The 23,823-nt window shown below is 47.7% G+C and overlaps 1 protein-coding gene across 1 annotated transcript; it reads right to left on the reverse strand.

Annotated features, from left to right (window-relative positions):
- Positions 1 to 1,836: 1,836 nt before the first annotated feature.
- LOC138974806 (uncharacterized) lies at positions 1,837 to 19,787 on the reverse strand. Its single transcript, XM_070347534.1, has 5 exons — positions 19,670 to 19,787; positions 9,987 to 10,108; positions 8,825 to 8,878; positions 7,942 to 8,203; positions 1,837 to 2,713 (listed from the first exon to the last, which is right to left on the reverse strand). The coding sequence occupies exons 1-5, from the start codon at positions 19,785 to 19,787 to the stop codon at positions 2,319 to 2,321; spliced, it is 951 nt and encodes a 316-aa protein (XP_070203635.1). The 3' UTR covers positions 1,837 to 2,318.
- Positions 19,788 to 23,823: the final 4,036 nt, after the last annotated feature.

A 23,823-nucleotide genomic window follows, 5' to 3' on the forward strand; every position in this document is an offset into this window, starting at 1 on the left:
TAAGAAAGATAGAATAAAGAGAACAACAGCATATCAGTCGTTTGAAGAGGGGGGGCTTAAAATGGTGGATTTGAAATGCTTTTTGTCAGCTCTGAAGATATCATGGTTACAGCGAGTCCTTTGTAGTGAAGGAAAAGTAACTAAACTTCTAAAAGCTCTGTGTCCACTTGTACATAACATTCACAAGAGAGGAGGTGAGTTTGGAAACATATTGATGCAAAGAGTTCAGAATCCTTTCTGGAGAGATGTTTTCAAACATTATAAACATTTTACATGCAAATGTGTCCCCATCTCCTTGAGTGATTTTGCTTCAGAGCGTCTGTATTATAATGTACATATTTGCATAGATAAAAAGGTTATTTTTAACAGGAATTGGATGGAAAACGGCATTATTACAGTCGGTCACTTGATGAGAGCCGATGGGTTTTTGTCATATAACGATTTTAAATTGAAACATCCAAATTTACAACTGAATTTTGTTTTTTTCGAGGGCGTTATGCGCTCAGTTAAGAATTTTCATAAAAGACTAAAGTTAGATGCAGTTTTAAACAATGTTTTTCATATTGGTGATGATGTTGTATGGAAACATATAGCTAAAGGTGGAGTAAAACATATATATATACCCATCTTGTGAAAAATGATGGCAATCTACAGTGCATGGAAAAATGGGCTAATTTATTGAATTTTGATGTAAATGTTGGAAAGGTATTTCTGACAATAAGGCGAACTACACAAGACACATACCTAAGGTGGTTCCAATATAGAATACTACATAGAATTTTTCCCACTCAACGCCTGTTATTTTTGATGAAAATTTCTGACACATCACTATGTAGCTTTTGTACACAGGAAGAGGAAACCTTAGAACATTTGTTTTGGGAGTGCACAAGAGTTAAGCATTTTTGGTCTGATTTCACAGAATGGTTATGTCAAAATGTCATACATTGCAGTAATTTGAATTTGTCAAAAGAGCTTGTCATTTTAGGGTATTTAGACAACTTTCATACGGATGCTGTTTTTGATTTGTTTATTCTCCTTGCCAAACAAAGTATATTTGGAGCCAAATTAAATAAGACAGTCCCAACACTAAATGTTTTTGTGAAAATTGTTAAACAAAGGTTTTTGATCGAAAAGTATATATGCACGTCCCTAAAAGGAAAATTTCCTGTGAGGACGTTAAGGACCCCTAGATTCACGAAAAGTATAATGCTAGTGTAAATAATTATTATGGTAAATTTGAAAAAGAGTGGTGTTTATATAGACACTTTTTTCATTGATGCTATAGGATAATTGTATTGATTGATTTCGTATGAACATTTTTGAATGTGATATCCCCTGACCCATTTACTCATAACAGGTTATACAGTACTTTTATGCCGATAATTAAACCCCATGTATACTTGGAGGCTAAATTGTGACCACCGTCCCCACCTACCCCCCTCCCCTCCCCCAACCTCAGTTACCCCCCCCCCCCCCTTCCATATCCCCTGTCTTTTCAACAACCCACCCTACTGTCTATGTCTGTGTCTTGTCTAGGTATGTACGTGTGTATGCGCTTTGTTGATAAACTCGGTGTATGATGTATGTTATGCTGTGTTTATGTGTATATAAAGGAAATAAAATGAAAAAAAAATGAAAAAACCCCTTAAAATGACGTCTTTTCTGCATGAGTTGTCTGAAAGAATTTTGAAACTACCATTATACGAAAATTGGGAAACCCTTGGACTTACTTGGTTTTGTCAAAACATTCATGCACACTTAAAAAGTTGTTTTTGGTTGTGTTCGTATCTGCTTATCTAAGCACTCTAAAAAGTAGAAATTAACACAAAACATGTGCATTGATTTCTTCTTTTTGATGAACAAAAAATATCATTTTTGAAAAAATGGACTTACTTGGTTCTGGACGTCACCAAATCATGGAAGTGGAATAAATTCCAACGCTCTAACATAACCAGAAATGCAAATGATAATACGACGCACCCCGGGTATGTACACTATACATAACAAACAAATGATCTCCCGCTCTAGCTCAAATATCAGTCACTATGTCTAGACGTTATTAATAAATCCTACAGGTGTGTGATGTATGTCAGCTCGACCTTGATATCTTGTGAGGGTAAGCCAGCTGTACATCTTGTCTTGGAGTCATCGCATTGTGAAAGTCTGTACAGTTTGTAAATTCTAGATTAAACAACATCAGAGAAAACTTCGTTTGTTTCGTTTAAAGATGGACAGCCTAAGTCTGCAGTAATATGAATCTTTTGATTGCGCATGTAGGTTGAAATTAAATGCCAACATAAGCAGGAATGGGTTCAGCATTAATCTACATCGGACGAGGCAACACTGGTCGTGTCGGCGTCAGACGCTGCACTGGCCTCGCTGGCATTATCGTCTATAGCGTCGTATGGGTCTTGGCCAGACTGACCGACGAATGCGGTGTCACCGGTGTTGATGGCGGTCCCGGGGCTGCTCTGTTGACCGCTCGCTTTCCTCCTGCAGTGGAGCGCGACGCCGAGACCGACACCGAGACAGGCAACAGCTCCCGCCACACCAAGACCGATCGACAGCCAGTTCGTAGCGCTGGTTTGTGATGCATTTTCTTTGTTGCCCTTGACCTCTGTCTCGGTCTTTTCTTTGTTGTCCTTGACCTCTGTCTCGATCTTTTCATTGTTGTCCGTGACCCCTGTCTCGCTCTTGCCGTTCTTCTCGTCGCCTTGGAAAGAAAATGAAATATTTGTATTTGTATAACTGCTCAGATTGTTTCAATTCAATCTTCAGATCTAAACTTCGGTAGTCTACCTTAACATCGACTTAGGAACCAACTTTGGGAAAGAGACTTTGAGCAGTAGTGGAAGTGGACTTAAGAACCAACTCTGGGAAAGAGACTTTGAGCAGTAGTGGAAGTGTACCTTAACACCGACTTAAGAACCAACTCTGGGAAAGAGACTCAGAGCAGTAGTGGAAGTGTACCTTAACACTGACTTAAGAACCAACTCTGGGAAAGAGACTTTGAGCAGTAGTGGAAGTGTACCTTAACACTGACTTAAGAACCAACTCTGGGAAAGAGACTTTGAGCAGTAGTGGAAGTGTACCTTAACACTGACTTAAGAACTAACGCTGGGAAAGAGACTTTGAGCAGTAGTGGAAGTGTACCTTAACACCGACTTAAGAACCAACTCTGGGAAAGAGACTCAGAGCAGTAGTGGAAGTGTACCTTAACACTGACTTAAGAACCAACTCTGGGAAAGAGACTTTGAGCAGGTATGGAAGTGTACCTTAACACCGACTTAAGAACCAACTCTGGGAAAGAGACTTTGAGCAGGTAGGGAAGTGTACCTTAACACTGACTTAAGAACCAACTCTGGGAAAGAGACTCAGAGCAGTAGTGGAAGTGCACCTTAACACTGACTTAAGAACCAACTCTGGGAAAGAGACTTTGAGCAGGTAGGGAAGTGTACCTTAACACTGACTTAAGAACCAACTCTGGGAAAGAGACTCAGAGCAGTAGTGGAAGTGTACCTTAACACTGACTTAAGAACCAACTCTGGGAAAGAGACTTTGAGCAGGTAGGGAAGTGTACCTTAACACCGACTTAAGAACCAACTCTGGGAAAGAGACTCAGAGCAGTAGTGGAAGTGTACCTTAACACCGACTTAAGAACCAATCTGGGAAAGAGACTTTGAGCAGTAGTGGAAGTGTACCTTAACACCGACTTAAGAACCAACTCTGGGAAAGAGACTTTGAGCAGGTATGGAATACAGAATACATAATACAGTATTTATTGAGCCAAGTGACATTAAAAAACATTTAAAGCACAAGGAATTTCGCGTAGTGTTGGTAAAATCACGCACACACACACACCCACACACACACTGACACACACACACACACGCCCACACATACACTGACATACACACCAACACACACACGCCCACACTACAGCAGTCACGATCACACCATCACACGCAGGGCAGACATGAGGTAAAACAAATGACAATCATCTATTAAAAGAAAATGTACAAAGAGTGCTCTGAGATGCTGGTGGAAGGGTCTACACAGAATACAATTTTATAATCTAATGCATAGTTAGAACTAGCCCATCCCCTCCACCCACCCACTCATGAATAACTAAAATAATGCAGCTAAAGAAAATGTTGAACATTTGGAAATCAGGAATCACACATCAAAGTCCCACTCAACCCCCTCCCCACCACCACCACCACCACTACCTAACACTGAGTCACAGGATGTGGTGAGCTCACCGCCAGCAGGATCACCGACTGCGAAGCTGCCCAACTGAGGGATGGGATGCGTTAAGGGAGGAAACAGCTTGGGGGAAGAAAGAGGTATGGAGACGACGAGTGCGTGCCCCCAGGGATCGGAATCGACGACCTGAGGGCAGGCGCTCGAAGAGGGGATGGCCAGGGTGGGACTCGTCAGCCACAATTTTCTGTGTACCTTAACACCGACTTAAGAACTAACGTTGGGAAAGAGACTTAGAGCAGTAGTGTGCCTTAACACTGACTTAAGAACCAACGCTGGGAAAGAGACTTAGAGCAGTAGTGTGCCTTAACACTGACTTAAGAACCAACGCTGGGAAAGAGACTTAGAGCAGTAGTGTGCCTTAACACTGACTTAAGATCCAACGCTGGGAAAGAGACTTAGAGCAGTAGTGTGCCTTAACACTGACTTAAGATCCAACGCTGGGGAAAAGACTTTGAGCAGTAGTGTGCCTTGACACTGACTTAGGAACCAACGCTTGGAAAAAGACATGTCAGTTGGGCATGCCTGCTGCATGCAAAATCACTGCATCCCATATCGTGCTATTGGAGGGCAAAAGAACAGGTACATTTAAAGACACCCTAAAAGCGTCCCTGAACGACTTCGACATCCAGGTTGACTCCAGAGAGCAGCTTGCCCAGATCACACCGAATCGGCACAATCTGATTTGCTGTGATGCCCAGAGAGCTAGCGGCTTGCCCAGATCACACCGAATCGACACAATCTGATTTGCTGTGATGCCCAGAGAGCTAGCAGCTTGCCCAGATCACACCGAATCGGCACAATCTGATTTGCTGTGATGCCCAGAGAGCTATCAGCTTGCCCAGATCACACCGAATCGGCACAATCTGATTTGCTGTGATGCCCAGAGAGCTGAATACACAACTGCTGTTACAGAGTAAAAGCGTACACTCCACAAAGCCACAGCTGCCAGTACCCCAATAGCTGAACCTTCCCTTGTGCGCCATGCATGTCATAGTGGTTTCCTGGCAAAGATAGACCTCATAAAACACCTCATGATTCATTGAACCAGGCATCCCAGCGTACCTTGAGACTGCAGTCATCTTGAACCACGAAGGACGGACAACACACAGCATGTACTCGCCTTGACTACAATGTTATGATAAACATGTCAGCCTACCTGGGGCCTGTAAAGTGCCGACATGGTGAACCTTTGTCATGTACTCGCCTTGACTACAATGTTATGATAAACATGTCAGCCTACCTGGGGCCTGTAAAGTGCCGACATGGTGAACCTTTGTCATGTACTCGTCTTGACTACAATGTTATGATAAACATGTCAGCCTACCTGGGGCCTGTACAGTGCCGACATGGTGAACCTTTGTCATGTACTCGTCTTGACTACAATGTTATGATAAACATGTCAGCCTACCTGGGGCCTGTAAAGTGCCGACATGGTGAACCTTTGTCATGTACTCGCCTTGACTACAATGTTATGATAAACATGTCAGCCTACCTGGGGCCTGTAAAGTACCGACATGGTGAACCTTTGTGATGTACTCGCCTTGACTACAGGGTTATGATACACATGTCAGCCTACCTGGGGCCTGTAAAGTACCGACAGGGTGAACCTTTGTCATGTACTCGCCTTGACTACAATGTTATGATAAACATGTCAGCCTACCTGGGGCCTGTACAGTGCCGACATGGTGAACCTTTGTCATGTACTCGCCTTGACTACAATGTTATGATAAACATGTCAGCCTACCTGGGGCCTGTACAGTACCGACATGGTGAACCTTTGTCATGTACTCGTCTTGACTACAGGGTTATGATAAACATGTCAGCCTACCTGGGGCCTGTAAAGTACCGACAGGGTGAACCTTTGTCATGTACTCGCCTTGACTACAATGTTATGATAAACATGTCAGCCTACCTGGGGCCTGTAAAGTGCCGACATGGAGAACCTTTGGCATGTACTCGCCTTGACTACAGGGTTATGATACACATGTCAGCCTACCTGGGGCCTGTAAAGTGCCGACATGGTGAACCTTTGTCATGTACTCGCCTTGACTACAGGGTTATGATAAACATGTCAGCCTACCTGGGGCCTGTAAAGTACCGACATGGTGAACCTTTGTCATGTACTCGTCTTGACTACAGGGTTATGATAAACATGTCAGCCTACCTGGGGCCTGTAAAGTACCGACATGGTGAACCTTTGTCATGTACTCGTCTTGACTACAGGGTTATGATAAACATGTCAGCCTACCTGGGGCCTGTAAAGTACCGACATGGTGAACCTTTGTCATGTACTCGTCTTGACTACAGGGTTATGATAAACATGTCAGCCTACCTGGGGCCTGTAAAGTACCGACATGGTGAACCTTTGTCATGTACTCGTCTTGACTACAGGGTTATGATAAACATGTCAGCCTACCTGGGGCCTGTAAAGTACCGACATGGTGAACCTTTGTCATGTACTCGCCTTGACTACAATGTTATGATAAACGTGTCAGCATATCTGGGGCCTGCAAAGTACCGACATGGTGAACCTTTGTCATGTACTCGCCTTGACTACAATGTTATGATAAACATGTCAGCCTACCTGGGGCCTGTACAGTACCGACATGGTGAACCTTTGTCATGTACTCGTCTTGACTACAGGGTTATGATACACATGTCAGCCTACCTGGGGCCTGTAAAGTACCGACATGGTGAACCTTTGTCATGTACTCGTCTTGACTACAGGGTTATGATAAACATGTCAGCCTACCTGGGGCCTGTAAAGTGCCGACATGGTGAACTTTTGTCATGTACTCGTCTTGACTACAGGGTTATGATACACATGTCAGCCTACCTGGGGCCTGTAAAGTGCCAGCATGGTGAACCTTTGTCATGTACTCGTCTTGACTACAGGGTTATGATAAACATGTCAGCCTACCTGGGGCCTGTAAAGTGCCAACATGGTGAACCTTTGTCATGTACTCGTCTTGACTACAGGGTTATGATAAACATGTCAGCCTACCTGGGGCCTGTAAAGTGCCGACATTGTGAACCTTTGTCATGTACTCGCCTTGACTACAGGGTTATGATAAACATGTGAGCCTACCTGGGGCCTGTAAAGTGCCGACATGGTGAACCTTTGTCATGTACTCGCCTTGACTACAGGGTTATGATAAACATGTCAGCCTACCTGGGGCCTGTAAAGTGCCGACATGGTGAACCTTTGTCATGTACTCGTCTTGACTACAGGGTTATGATACACATGTCAGCCTACCTGGGGCCTGTAAAGTGCCAACATGGTGAACCTTTGTCATGTACTCGCCTTTACTACAGGTTTATGATAAACATGTCAGCCTACCTGGGGCCTGTAAAGTGCCGACATGGTGAACCTTTGTCATGTACTTGCCTTGACTACAATGTTATGATAAACATGTCAGCCTACCTCGGGCCTGTAAAAAGCCGACATCGTGAACCTTTGTCATGTACTCGCCTTGACTACAGGGTTATGATAAACATGTCAGCCTACCTGGGGCCTGTACAGTGCCGACATGGTGAACCTCTGTCATGTACTCGTCTTGACTACAGGGTTATGATAAAATGTCAGCTTACCTGGGGCCTGTAAAGTGCCGACATGGTGAACCTTTGTCATGTACTCGCCTTGACTACAATGTTATGATAAACATGTCAGCCTACCTGGGGCCTGTAAAGTGCCGAGAGGGTGAACCTTTGCCTTGTCCACGCCTTGGCCAGTCACCCTGCCGTTCACATAACACCGGTACTGTCGTTCAGAGTCTTCAAGGGTCAGCCGTCGTGACAGTGAACTGGAATGATGTTTGTAGCACGGGTCTGTTGATGGCGGTTGACGTTGTGTGATGTCCGATGTGGGGTTTCCTATGACGGCGTAGGACTGCCAGTCTGTATCGTTCTTGTCCTTGAATTCCCAGACCCAGTTGTGCTGTGAACGAGAGACAACCTTTAGTGTGTCCCAGACCCTGTTGTGCTGTGAACGAGAGACAACCTTTAGTGTGTCCCAGACCCAGTTGTGCTGTGAACGAGAGACAACCTTTAGTGTGTCCCAGACCCAGTTGTGCTGTGAACGAGAGACAACCTTTAGTGTGTCCCAGACCCAGTTATGCTGTGAACGAGAGACAACCCTAAGTGTGTCCCAGACCCAGTTGTGCTGTGAACGAGAGACAACCTTTAGTGTGTCCCAGACCCAGTTGTGCTGTGAACGAGAGACAACCTTTAGTGTGTCCCTGACCCAGTTGTGCTGTGAACGAGAGACAACCTTTAGTGTGCCCCAGACCCAGTTGTGCTGTGAACGAGAGACAACCTTTAGTGTGTCCCAGACTCAGTTGTGCTGTGAACGAGAGACAACCTTTAGTGTGTCCCAGACCCAGTTGTGCTGTGAACGAGAGACAACCTTTAGTGTGCCCCAGACCCAGCTGTGCTGTGAACGAGAGACAACCTATAGTTATCCCCAGATCCAGTTGTGCTGTGAACGAGAGACAACCTTTAGTGTGTCCCAGACCCAGTTGTGCTGTGAACGAGAGACAACCTTTAGTGTGTCCCAGACCCAGTTGTGCTGTGAACGAGAGACAACCTTTAGTGTGCCCCAGACCCAGTTGTGCTGTGAACGAGAGACAACCCTTAGTGTGTCTCACACCACAGAGGTTTGACAAGCGTTGCCAGTACATGTTTAAAGGACAGGTTGGAAGATATGGCTAAGCCTTCAACCTTCATGTGCATGTATGAACGTTTTGAAGCAATTTGCCTCTATATCCGGTCTTAAAATGAATTATGAGAAAACCACGGCAGTCTGGATAGGCTCACATAAAAATTGTAATATTAAATTCATGCCGAAACTTATGCTCAGTTGGAACCCTGTAACATTTAAAACTCTTGGCATTGTTTTTTCAGTCAACTTAGATGACATTATACCCCTTAATTATGAAGATAAATTGGTAGAAATTGAGAATTTGTTCAGGTCCTGGTCCAGAAGAAATTTAACCCCCTTTGGAAAAATAACAGTTATTAAGAGTTTGGCGCTGTCTAAGTTAACTCATCTGTTTATGAGTTTACCAGACCCTGATGATAAGTTTTTGTTTGATTTGAATAGGTTATTTTTTTCATTTCTATGGGATGGTAAGAAAGATAGAATAAAGAGAACAACAGCATATCAGTCGTTTGAAGAGGGGGGGCTTAAAATGGTGGATTTGAAATGCTTTTTGTCAGCTCTGAAGATATCATGGTTACAGCGAGTCCTTTGTAGTGAAGGAAAAGTAACTAAACTTCTACAAGCTCTGTGTCCACTTGTACATAACATTCACAAGAGAGGAGGTGAGTTTGGAAACATATTGATGCAAAGAGTTCAGAATCCTTTCTGGAGAGATGTTTTCAAACATTATAAGCATTTTGCATGCAAATGTGTCCCCATCTCCTTGAGTGATTTTGCTTCAGAGCGTCTGTATTATAATGTACATAATTATTTGCATGATAAAAAGGTTATTTTTAACAGGAATTGGTTGGAAAAAGGCATTATTACAGTCGGTCACTTGATGAGAGCCGATGGGTTTTTGTCATATAACGATTTTAAATTGAAACATCCAAATTTACAACTGTCTACATATACATCTCTATACATCTGTCTGCCTATACATATGTCTGCCTATTCATCTGTCTGTCTATGTATCTGTCTCTTCATACATGTGTCTGAAGATCGCAGCTGTCGATCTTACCTGCGACGAGTTGTCGTCTACTCTAACAAACTGGCCACAGGTCATTCTAAGTGTCTGTCCAACAGAGCAACATCCAGTTCCTGACGTGATCAGCGGTGTTATTGTGATGGGCCCTGGGCTCCCTGCACACATTACACACAGGACAGGGTTACAACAGGGTCATGGTGATGGGCCCTGGGCTCCCTGTACACATTACACACAGGACAGGGTTACAACAGGGTCATGGTGATGGGCCCTGGGCTCCCTGTACACATTACACACAGGACAGGGTTACAACAGGGTCATGGTGATGGGCCCTGGGTTCACTGCACACATTACACACAGGACAGGGTTACAACAGGGTCATGGTGATGGGCACTGGGTTCACTGCACACATTACACACAGGACGGGGTTACAACAGGGTCATGGTGATGGGCCCTGGGCTCCCTGCACACATTACACACAGGACGGGGTTACAACAGGGTCATAGTGATGGGCCCTGGGTTCACTGCACACATTCCACACAGGACGGGGTTACAACAGGGTCATGGTGATGGGCCCTGGGTTCACTGCACACATTACACACAGGACGGGGTTACAACAGGGTCATGGTGATGGGCCCTGGGTTCACTGCACACATTACACACAGGACGGGGTTACAACAGGGTCATGGTGATGGGCCCTGGGTTCACTGCACACATTACACACAGGACGGGGTTACAACAGGGTCATGGTGATGGGCCCTGGGTTCACTGCACACATTACACACAGGACGGGGTTACAACAGGGTCATAGTGATGGGCCCTGGGCTCACTGCACACATTACACACAGGACGGGGTTACAACAGGGTCATAGTGATGGGCCCTGGGCTCCCTGCACACATTACACACAGGACGGGGTTACAACAGGGTCATATTGATGGGCCCTGTGTTCACTGCACACATTACACATAGGACGGGGTTACAACAGGGTCATAGTGATGGGCCCTGGGCTCCCTGCACACATTACACACAGGACGGGGTTACAACAGGGTCATAGTGATGGGCCCTGGGCTCCCTGCACACATTACACACAGGACGGGGTTACAACAGGGTCATAGTGATGGGCCCTGGGCTCCCTGCACACATTACACACAGGACGAGGTTACAACAGGGTCATGGTGATGGGCCCTGTGTTCACTGCACACATTACACACAGGACGGGGTTACAACAGGGTCATGGTGATGGGCCCTGGGTTCACTGCACACATTACACACAGGACGGGGTTACAACAGGGTCATGGTGATGGGTCCTGTGTTCACTGCACACATTACACACAGGACGGGGTTACAACAGGGTCATGGTGATGGGCCCTGGGTTCACTGCACACATTACACACAGGACGGGGTTACAACAGGGTCATGGTGATGGGCCCTGGGCTCCCTGCACACATTCCACACAGGACGGGGTTACAACAGGGTCATGGTGATGGGCCCTGGGCTCCCTGTACACATTACACACAGGACAGGGTTACAACAGGGTCATGGTGATGGGCCCTGGGCTCCCTGTACACATTACACACAGGACAGGGTTACAACAGGGTCATGGTGATGGGCCCTGGGTTCACTGCACACATTACACACGGGACAGGGTTACAACAGGGTCATGGTGATGGGCACTGGGTTCACTGCACACATTACACACAGGACGGGGTTACAACAGGGTCATGGTGATGGGCCCTGGGCTCCCTGCACACATTACACACAGGACGGGGTTACAACAGGGTCATAGTGATGGGCACTGGGTTCACTGCACACATTCCACACAGGACGGGGTTACAACAGGGTCATGGTGATGGGCCCTGGGTTCACTGCACACATTACACACAGGACGGGGTTACAACAGGGTCATGGTGATGGGCCCTGGGTTCACTGCACACATTACACACAGGACGGGGTTACAACAGGGTCATAGTGATGGGCCCTGGGCTCACTGCACACATTACACACAGGACGGGGTTACAACAGGGTCATAGTGATGGGCACTGGGTTCACTGCACACATTACACACAGGACGGGGTTACAACAGGGTCATAGTGATGGGCCCTGGGCTCCCTGCACACATTACACACAGGACGGGGTTACAACAGGGTCATAGTGATGGGCCCTGGGCTCCCTGCACACATTACACACAGGACGGGGTTACAACAGGGTCATAGTGATGGGCCCTGGGCTCCCTGCACACATTACACACAGGACGAGGTTACAACAGGGTCATGGTGATGGGCCCTGGGTTCACTGCACACATTACACACAGGACGGGGTTACAACAGGGTCATGGTGATGGGCCCTGGGTTCACTGCACACATTACACACAGGACGAGGTTACAACAGGGTCATGGTGATGGGCCCTGGGTTCACTGCACACATTACACACAGGACGGGGTTACAACAGGGTCATGGTGATGGGCCCTGGGTTCACTGCACACATTACACACAGGACGGGGTTACAACAGGGTCATGGTGATGGGCCCTGGGCTCCCTGCACACATTACACACAGGACGGGGTTACAACAGGGTCATAGTGATGGGCCCTGGGTTCACTGCACACATTACACACAGGACGGGGTTACAACAGGGTCATGGTGATGGGCCCTGGGCTCCCTGCACACATTACACACAGGACGGGGTTACAACAGGGTCATGGTGATGGGCCCTGGGTTCACTGCACACATTACACACAGGACGAGGTTACAACAGGGTCATGGTGATGGGCCCTGGGTTCACTGCACACATTACACACAGGACGGGGTTACAACAGGGTCATGGTGATGGGCCCTGGGCTCCCTGCACACATTACACACAGGACGGGGTTACAACAGGGTCATAGTGATGGGCCCTGGGCTCCCTGTACACATTACACACAGGACAGGGTTACAACAGGGTCATGGTGATGGGCCCTGGGTTCACTGCACACATTACACACAGGACAGGGTTACAACAGGGTCATGGTGATGGGCACTGGGTTCACTGCACACATTACACACAGGACGGGGTTACAACAGGGTCATGGTGATGGGCCCTGGGCTCCCTGCACACATTACACACAGGACGGGGTTACAACAGGGTCATAGTGATGGGCGCTGGGTTCACTGCACACATTCCACACAGGACGGGGTTACAACAGGGTCATGGTGATGGGCCCTGGGTTCACTGTACACATTACACACAGGACGGGGTTACAACAGGGTCATGGTGATGGGCCCTGGGCTCCCTGCACACATTACACACAGGACGGGGTTACAACAGGGTCATGGTGATGGGCCCTGGGCTCCCTGCACACATTACACACAGGACGGGGTTACAACAGGGTCATAGTGATGGGCCCTGGGTTCACTGCACACATTCCACACAGGACGGGGTTACAACAGGGTCATGGTGATGGGCCCTGGGTTCACTGCACATATTACACACAGGACGGGGTTACAACAGGGTCATAGTGATGGGCCCTGGGTTCACTACACACACTACACACAGGACGGGGTTACAACAGGGTCATGGTGATGGGCCCTGGGTTCACTGCACACATTACACACAGGACGGGGTTACAACAGGGTCATGGTGATGGGCCCTGGGTTCACTGCACACATTACACACAGGACGGGGTTACACCAGGGTCATAGTGATGGGCCCTGGGTTCACTGCACACATTACACACAGGACAGGGTTACAACAGGGTCATAGTGATGGGCCCTGGGCTCCCTGCACACATTACACACAGGACGAGGTTACAACAGGGTCATGGTGATGGGCCCTGGGTTCACTGCACACATTACACACAGGACGGGGTTACAACAGGGTCATGGTGATGGGCCCTGGGCTCCCTGCACACATTACACACAGGACGGGGTTACAACAGGGTCATGGTGATGGGCCCTGGGTTCACTGCACACATTACACACAGGACGAGGTTACAACAGGGTCATGGTGATGGGCCCTGGGTTCACTGCACACATTACACACAGGACGGGGTTACAACAGGGTCATGGTGATGGGCCCTGGGCTCCCTGCACACATTACACACAGGACGGGGTTACAACAGGGTCATAGTGATGGGCCCTGGGCTCCCTGTACACATTACACACAGGACAGGGTTACAACAGGGTCATGGTGATGGGCCCTGGGTTCACTGCACACATTACACACAGGACAGGGTTACAACAGGGTCATGGTGATGGGCACTGGGTTCACTGCACACATTACACACAGGACGGGGTTACAACAGGGTCATGGTGATGGGCCCTGGGCTCCCTGCACACATTACACACAGGACGGGGTTACAACAGGGTCATAGTGATGGGCGCTGGGTTCACTGCACACATTCCACACAGGACGGGGTTACAACAGGGTCATGGTGATGGGCCCTGGGTTCACTGTACACATTACACACAGGACGGGGTTACAACAGGGTCATGGTGATGGGCCCTGGGCTCCCTGCACACATTACACACAGGACGGGGTTACAACAGGGTCATGGTGATGGGCCCTGGGCTCCCTGCACACATTACACACAGGACGGGGTTACAACAGGGTCATAGTGATGGGCCCTGGGTTCACTGCACACATTCCACACAGGACGGGGTTACAACAGGGTCATGGTGATGGGCCCTGGGTTCACTGCACATATTACACACAGGACGGGGTTACAACAGGGTCATAGTGATGGGCCCTGGGTTCACTACACACACTACACACAGGACGGGGTTACAACAGGGTCATGGTGATGGGCCCTGGGTTCACTGCACACATTACACACAGGACGGGGTTACAACAGGGTCATGGTGATGGGCCCTGGGTTCACTGCACACATTACACACAGGACGGGGTTACACCAGGGTCATAGTGATGGGCCCTGGGTTCACTGCACACATTACACACAGGACAGGGTTACAACAGGGTCATAGTGATGGGCCCTGGGCTCCCTGCACACATTACACACAGGACGAGGTTACAACAGGGTCATGGTGATGGGCCCTGGGTTCACTGCACACATTACACACAGGACGGGGTTACAACAGGGTCATGGTGATGGGTCCTGGGTTCACTGCACACATTACACACAGGACGAGGTTACAACAGGGTCATGGTGATGGGCCCTGGGTTCACTGCACACATTACACACAGGACGGGGTTACAACAGGGTCATGGTGATGGGCCCTGGGTTCACTGCACACATTACACACAGGACGGGGTTACAACAGGGTCATGGTGATGGGCCCTGGGCTCCCTGCACACATTACACACAGGACGGGGTTACAACAGGGTCATAGTGATGGGCCCTGGGTTCACTGCACACATTACACACAGGACGGGGTTACAACAGGGTCATGGTGATGGGCGCTGGGCTTCCTGCACACATTACACACAGGACGGGGTTACAACAGGGTCATGGTGATGGGCCCTGGGTTCACTGCACACATTACACACAGGACGAGGTTACAACAGGGTCATGGTGATGGGCCCTGGGTTCACTGCACACATTACACACACACAGGACGGGGTTACAACAGGGTCATGGTGATGGGCCCTGGGCTCCCTGCACACATTACACACAGGACGGGGTTACAACAGGGTCATAGTGATGGGCCCTGGGTTCACTGCACACATTCCACACAGGACGGGGTTACAACAGGGTCATGGTGATGGGCCCTGGGTTCACTGCACATATTACACACAGGACGGGGTTACAACAGGGTCATAGTGATGGGCCCTGGGTTCACTACACACACTACACACAGGACGGGGTTACAACAGGGTCATGGTGATGGGCCCTGGGTTCACTGCACACATTACACACAGGACGGGGTTACAACAGGGTCATGGTGATGGGCCCTGGGCTCCCTGCACACATTACACACAGGACGGGGTTACAACAGGGTCATGGTGATGGGCCCTGGGCTCCCTGCACACATTACACACAGGACGGGGTTACAACAGGGTCATGGTGATGGGCCCTGGGTTCACTGTACACATTACACACAGGACGGGGTTACAATAGGGTCAATACGTCATAGTGATGGGCCCTGGGTTCACTGCACACATTACACACAGGACAGGGTTACAACAGGGTCATGGTGATGGGCCCTGGGTTCACTGTACACATTACACACAGAACGGGGTTACAACAGGGTCATAGTGATGGGCCCTGGGTTCACTGCACACATTACACACAGGACAGGGTTACAACAGGGTCATGGTGATTGCCCCTGGGTTCACTGCACACATTACACACAGGACGCGGTTACAACAGGGTCATTGAAATTGGCCCTGGGTTCACTGCACACATTACTCACAGGACGGGGTTACAACAGGGTTGTGGTGATGGGTCCTGGGTTCACTGCACACATTACACACATGACGGGGTTACAACAGGGTCATGGTGATGGGCCCTGGGTTCACTGCACACATTACACACAGGACGGGGTTACAACAGGGTCATGGTGATGGGCCCTGGGTTCACTGCACACATTACACACAGGACTGGGTTACAACAGGGTCATGGTGATGGGCCCTGGTTTCACTGCGCACATTACACACTGGACGGGGTTACAACAGGGTCATGGAGATTGCCCCTGGGTTCACTGCACACATTACACACAGGACGCGGTTACAACAGGGTCATGGATATTGGCCCTGGGTTCACTGCACACATTACACACAGGACTGGGTTACAACAGGGTCATGGAGATGGGCCCTGGGTTCACTTCACACTTTACACACATGGCGGGGTTACAACAGGGTCATGGAGATGGGCCCTGGGTTCACTGCGCACATTACACACAGGACGGGGTTACAACAGGGTCATAGTGATGGGCCCTGGGTTCACTGTACACATTACACACATGACGGGGTTACAACACGGTCATAGTGATGGGCCCTGGGTTCACTGCACACATCACACACAGGACAGGGTTACAACAGGGTCATGGTGATGGGCCCTGGGTTCACTGCACACATTACACACAGGACGGGGTTACAACAGGGTAATTGAAATTGGCCCTGGTTTCACTGCGCACATTACACACAGGACGGGGTTACAACAGGGTCATGGAGATTCCCCTTGGGTTCACTGCACACATTACACACAGGACGGGGTTACAACAGGGTCATGGATATTGGCCCTGGGTTCACTGCACACATTACACACAGGACTGGGTTACAACAGGGTCATGGAGATTGGCCCTGGGTTCACTGCACACATTACACACAGGACGGGGTTACAACAGGGTCATGGTGATGGGCCCTGGGTTCACTGTACACATTACACACATGACGGGGTTACAACAGGGTCATGGTGATGGGCCCTGGGTTCACTGCACACATTAAACACAGGACAGGGTTACAACAGGGTCATGGATATTGGCCCTGGGTTCACTGCACACATTACACACAGGACTGGGTTACAACAGGGTCATGGAGATTGGCCCTGGGTTCACTGCACACATTACACACAGGACGGGGTTACAACAGGGTCATGGTGATGGGACCTGGGTTCACTGTACACATTACACACATGACGGGGTTACAACAGGGTCATGGTGATGGGCCCTGGGTTCACTGCACACATTAAACACAGGACAGGGTTACAACAGGGTCATGGTGATGGGCCCTGGGTTCACTGCATACATTACACACAGGACGGGGTTACAACAGGGTCATTGAAATTGGCCCTGGGTTCACTGCACACATTACACACAGGACGGGGTTACAACATGGTCATAGTGATGGGCCCTGGGTTCACTGCACACATTACACACAGGACGGGGTTACAACAGGGTCGTGGTGATGGGTCCTGGGTTCACTGCACACATTACACACAGGACGGGGTTACACCAGGGTCGTGGTGATGGGTCCTAGCTGGGTTCACTGCACACATTACACACAGGACGGGGTTACAACAGGGTCATAATGATGGGCCCTGGGTTCACTGCACACATTACACACAGGACGGGGTTACAACAGGGTCATGGTGATGGGTCCTGGGTTCACTACACACATTACACACAGGACGGGGTTACAACAGGGTCATGGTGAATGGCACTGGGTTCACTGCACACATTACACACAGGACGGGGTTACAACAGGGTCATAGTGATGGTCCCTGGGTTCACTGCACACATTAAACACAGGACAGGGTTACAACAGGGTCATGGATATTGGCCCTGGGTTCACTGCACACATTACACACAGGACGGGGTTACAACAGGGTCATGGTGAATGGCACTGGGTTCAATCTGTCGGCCTGGACGTCAAACATCACTGAAAAAGAGTCATCACAGAGACTACATATGCAAGAAGTCTTGGTTAGAGTTCGGCCTTGGTCGATAAAAATGAAACTGAAGACTTAATGCTATATGCTCCCCTCTAACCAACAACAAAAGCTGGTCTTACACTAAGCCACCAAACATCTGATTGTTCCATTGTTTAAATAAAATACAAAAAACAGTAACCAGGTTGGGTACTTTTATTTATCAATATTTCGGCAGATAAACTGCCTTCCTGAATGAAAGCATGGAATGACGGCACATGATCTACAGTGCAATAAATTGTGATGATGATTAATGACGTCATATTTTCCATTTTTTATATGCATTTTATTAAATGGTTTGTAACTTTTCATGTTTAGTTCAAGTCGTCTGCAACATATGTGCTTTTTCTCACGCTTTACTTCTTTTCCCCTACAATAACAAACGTGTGCAAGATTGTATGTTAAGGCCAAGATACACGATCGGTTTCGCCCCTACGTTTGAGACCGACCGCCCGAAACTGACCACAAACCGATCGTGTGGCATCCGAACCGTACGTCTCACACGCTTGACAGCATCCGGCTCGGCCTGTCCGTTCGAAATACAGCTGGATCTAATCCGAACGGATGGCAAGCATCCTCCGGCCATTGAGCGCACGTCTTTCAGTCGACACCCACTTTGCAAATGGCGGTCAGCTCAGCATCAAAACTTGCCGATTCGGAATCGAAATATCTCATCAACCTGAATCTTGGCGACGAGTTGGAATCTATGGAACCATGGAAGTAAAAATTATAAAAACCAGCAACATCGAGACCTGTTCCTGCTGTCTATGCAGCAGACGTCAAATGTGGGACCTTCACCTCGTACGTCTCAGGAGCATGGTGTGGCAAGCGTTCCGTTCCTCTGAGACGATCAGGTCTGAGCCGTCCGCCTCAAACGTACGTGCGAAACCGATCGTGTAGCTTGGGCCTTTACACGCTTTGGGGCATGGCAAGAACGGAATCAAACTCGCACTCGTTCCTCCAAAAGACCAAAAATGCACACATGGCTTTCATTCCTCCCGCTGTTACTCGTTTTTTCTGTTCACAAATTCCTCTGTTGAAGCTGTGACACATGAAATGCTATTCAGACTTGGTCGTGTGACAGACGCGTTCTCCCACACTCGAATAGCTGATACCTATTCGGCCTAACGGCTTCGTTAGACGATCAACGTAATCTCGTGTGGAAGAAAACGTCCGTTACACGACCAAGTCTGAATAGCCGGTATCATGAGAAATGATTGGCACAAGTAAAGGTATGATAGAAAACCACTCACCTTGAACTGTAACATTTATCTGACTCTCATATCTCTTGGAATTAAAGCTGGTATCCTGTGTGTAAGCTTTACAGTAGTACGTCCCGGCATCACCACAGCCTACTCTGTTCAGGGTCAGTGTCACGGACTTCTGGGCCTGACTCTGACCGAGACCGCCAGTCACACTGGCTCCTTGAGGTGCCCTGGGTGGCAAACCTGCCTGTCCCCCGTTTGCTAAGCATGATGCTCCTGCTATCGTAACAGGGTCAGCATTGGGATTGGCGTGCAGCACTCGCTGAATGTTTAATAACACCACATTTTCTCCTGATCCAATGGTAGATGCCTTACATTCAAAAATAAATTGTTCTCCATCATCGTCAGACACATTGGGAGTCAAGGTAAGTTGTGGTGGATTTGGGGTCGTTCTGATTGAGGTGGGGCCGGCAATTTGACAATCACCTGCAATCATACACACCGAGAGGGACATGTTGAGTTAGTGATACAAGCCTTTGATACAGCTGCCAATGCACGGATTATTAACACACACGTACGTGTGTAAACTAATTGCTATCGCTTGATTAACAAAGCAAGAAAACTGAAGGGTTCAAAGATAAAGCAACTGACCCACTGTTCAAGGATGAGGGGAAAAAAGAGTATGATTTTGCTAATCTTGTCAATGAATGAGGTAACACACACGTCACAGCAAAGTTATTTTCTTACCAACACTGTGTCACGTGATGGACCTGCACGCGCTGCAGAGAACTGTGGCCGATCTTTCACTATCTTGCTCCTGTGGGCCTTCAGTGACTGTAGCTTGATGATGATAATTAGTTGTAACGTCCTCTTAGAACCATTTGGCCTATCGTGGGACAGGTAGAGTTAATGTGCTTTATGTGGGGACAAGACACTGGACAAACATGCAAACAGAGAACACATATGATCGTGTTATATATCTGGAAGTCTGTTGTTGCGATATTTCAAAATGGGGATGGAAGTAATGATTGTGTACGCGGAATATGGTTGGACTGAAGCGGTTTTGTAGGCTTATTTGATTTTTTTTTTATACATGTACGTAGAATATGTGTGGCTGAATAAGTTTAAAAACAAAAAATTTTAAATTTAAAAAAATCTTAATTTAGCCAAAGGAAAATATTGAAATAACTTGCTAAAATAATATATCAGAATGGGGAACTTAAGTTCAGGTAGGAGAGCAGTATGCGCTTAAGCCTTGTTTGATCAATTGAGTACAGCTATGCTTTGTGTTTTAGGCGCTTTAGTTGTTGGGCGTGGGAGGGGAGGGGGGGGGGTCGGTGGGAGAGAGGATTGAGGGGTGGGAAGGAGGAAAGGGGATGAGGTTTTCAGAACAGATGTCCTATTTCGGCCTTATATATTGAGTGACACAGGGTGTATGCTGGCTTCCATTGAAGCGTGCAATGTTTATCTAAAACCTCATGGGGTTTCAGTTTGTGTTCGTTGACAAGGGTGTGTAGGTTGCGGAAATCTTGTTGGAGTGATTGGCAGCGGTCAAAGAGGTGTAAAATAGATAGCAACTGTCCACATTCACAGAAACGGGGAAAGAACTTGTAAGCGCATCCATCCGTGTGAATTCTGCGAAGTATTTTAAGGAGGGGGGTGGGGAGTGTAGGCCTGTTTTGTTTTGTTTGTCGGGGCAGAATAAGCCAACCATGGGCATCAATTGCCTTCTGTTTTTAGTTCTGTGTCCCAGTTACACCAGGCAACTTTGGCCATTTTGTGTTTTGCTTCCGTCTTTGTTAATTTTAGGTCATGAAATGCTGCTTGATCTGTGACAGCCTCTTTTGCTGCTCAGTCAGCCATATCATTGCCTCTGATCCCTGTGTGTGAGGGGATGTACATAAGGGTCAGTTCTGTCCCAGAGGCAATGATCTGGTGACAGAGGAACAATGTTTCCGTCTGAAGCTCTTCCGACTGGAGCTTCTATTGTTTATATCCGACCGACAAGAAAAGTGCATGCATAGTGCATTATATGTTGGCATCTCGTACTCCTTCCTCCGGCGTGCTACTCATGCGTCGCTCAAAACAAATAACGACAAAAACAAAACTGGGCCGGAGCGCTATGTAAATTATGAGCAGTTCTTCCAAACCCTATACAAAAAAATGTGACTCTACCAGCCTGTTTCCGCACATTGATCCAGATGTTTTGGTTTTGCCATATCGTCGTTGCAGTTCCGGAGCAAACGATCCAGACTTCTTCGAAAGTGTACCGTTTCCTTTTAAGGCACAGCTCTAAAAATAGTCGCAAACAGATCCACGGCAATTCAAAAATGGAATTCAAAGAAAGAATACCCCCAATAAGCTTATTAACGCGACGTGTGTTCTGCCCCTTTTTTTCAAGGAAGAATTTTTTTTTCAGAGTGTTTTGAAAGAGCAAAATCTCCTTCTGCAGGCTTCCTTTTCTTTTCATATTCAGCTGCTTTACCGCAATGTATGACGATGCTTTTCTCAACAGTCAAACGATCAGGGATTACGAAAGCTGATTTGAAGAATGGAACATTTCGCGTACCAATTCAGTCTTGTGTTGACATGACGCAGCAAGACAGTGACGAAATAAATTGACGACATTGTAAGGAGATGTGACCCAAGTTTGGTCAGCTCAGACTGGCATGATCTTAGGATACACTGTTATTCGTTGTTTTTAACGACTCCTTTCAGGTTTGGTTTTCCAAAAGTACCCTATGACACGACTCAAGTGGCAAGGAACATACCCTGAAATTCCCGTCTCGTTCGGTGTAGCCGTTTCGAAGCCTTTCGTTATCATTCACACACACACACACACACACACACACACACACACACACACACACACACACACACACACACACACACACACACACACACACACACACACACACACACAGAAACCAGGTTTATAGGTAAGACTAGCTGTACCTGTGTTTTTCTAAAACCTTTACAATAATTTCGCACAAACAGACAATCACTTGCACAGACAATCACTCGCACACACACACACAGACACACAAAAACACACACACAACACACACACACACTCAAACCCACATAAACGCACACACACACACACACACACACACATTCGCGCATGCACGCACGCACAGAAAATCAGTCGCATACACACACACACACACACACACACACACACACACACACACACACACATACACGCACGCTCACACACAAACACACGCACGAACAAGCATGCACCCCCCCCCCCCCCCCCCCGCCTGCACAAACGCAAACACTTACACAAACACTCGCTCCAGATATGCAGAGCTCAGTTCGGTAATCCTCCCTGAAACACGGCAGCATATGGACACAGGCATAAGAACGTCAGCGTAAGTTTGGAAGTACAGACAATATAAATGCTTACCCGTTTGCAGCAAGCACAGCAGGGCTGTCAACAAGACATGAGAAATGTGCGGTGACATTGTTTTCCAGATAACACTGTTTTTGTAGAACCTGTAGGACATCCTGTACGTATAACGTCATCAACTTCAGCTTTTACGTCATACGTTTGCCAAGTTGTACACGTCGCGCTAGCCAAGACGACATGTAGTTCGATTCTGGAGAGCGATCGTGATAAAGACGAATGCGTTGGTTTCTGTATAATGTCTGTTCCGTTTCAGCATAGTAAAATAACATGACTAGTTCTAGGGTAGGCCTAGGCTATGCAATATCGGATTAACATGCGCTGTTTTCATGAAATGAGTGAGTGTTGGTGGATCTATTCGCACTGAAGAGAAGAAGACATGCGGCTATGGGTAGGACGTCAGCCGGCCTTGTTTATCTCACATAAACTCCATACTGACTATCCCCCCTCCCATCCAAAGTACTGCTGATCTAACTTTGGACCCCGTATTCCACTCATGGAGTCTTTCTTCGTGATGAAAAGTTGTCTTTTGACTTAGAAATCTCCTTCATTGCCTAGTCTTTCGTTTCTCATTCAAGGGACGTAATAACCATTCGGTGCGTTTTCTAATGAATCGTATTTTGGGGTAAAATCTACCAAACGTTATCACAAATTAGCTTCACTTGCAAGACCTTGACATGCTTTTTTCTCTCGAGATAAAATATAATTGTAACTTGTTATGAAATTGGCGGGTAAGCATTCAGTCTGGAGTTTATTTATGCTGCCGCCCGGCTGACGTCATACCTATATAACTACATGAAGAGAGAAAGTATTCCAGCACACATTTCTCTCTCAGAGTGAATCGTACATCGTTTGCCTCGCGTTGCTTTTCCAGGTAAGGAGAATCTGTTGGA

The sequence above is a fragment of the Littorina saxatilis genome, linkage group LG8 (assembly GCF_037325665.1).
Source record: "Littorina saxatilis isolate snail1 linkage group LG8, US_GU_Lsax_2.0, whole genome shotgun sequence".
NCBI classification, from domain to species: Eukaryota; Metazoa; Mollusca; class Gastropoda; order Littorinimorpha; family Littorinidae; genus Littorina; species Littorina saxatilis.

What these genes read in the sequence shown, in the direction of transcription:
- LOC138974806 (XM_070347534.1), bottom strand. Translation starts at nt 19,787, where the DNA reads ATGCTTAGCAAACGGGGGACAGGCAGGTTTGCCACCCAGGGCACCTCA. An exon ending in TGACACTGACCCTGAACAGA is followed by an intron (nt 10,109 to 19,669) that starts GTAGGCTGTGGT and finishes TAATGTGTGCAG; the next exon opens with GGAGCCCAGGGCCCATCACA. An exon ending in TAGACGACAACTCGTCGCAG is followed by an intron (nt 8,879 to 9,986) that starts GTAAGATCGACA and finishes TCTCGTTCACAG; the next exon opens with CACAACTGGGTCTGGGGCAC.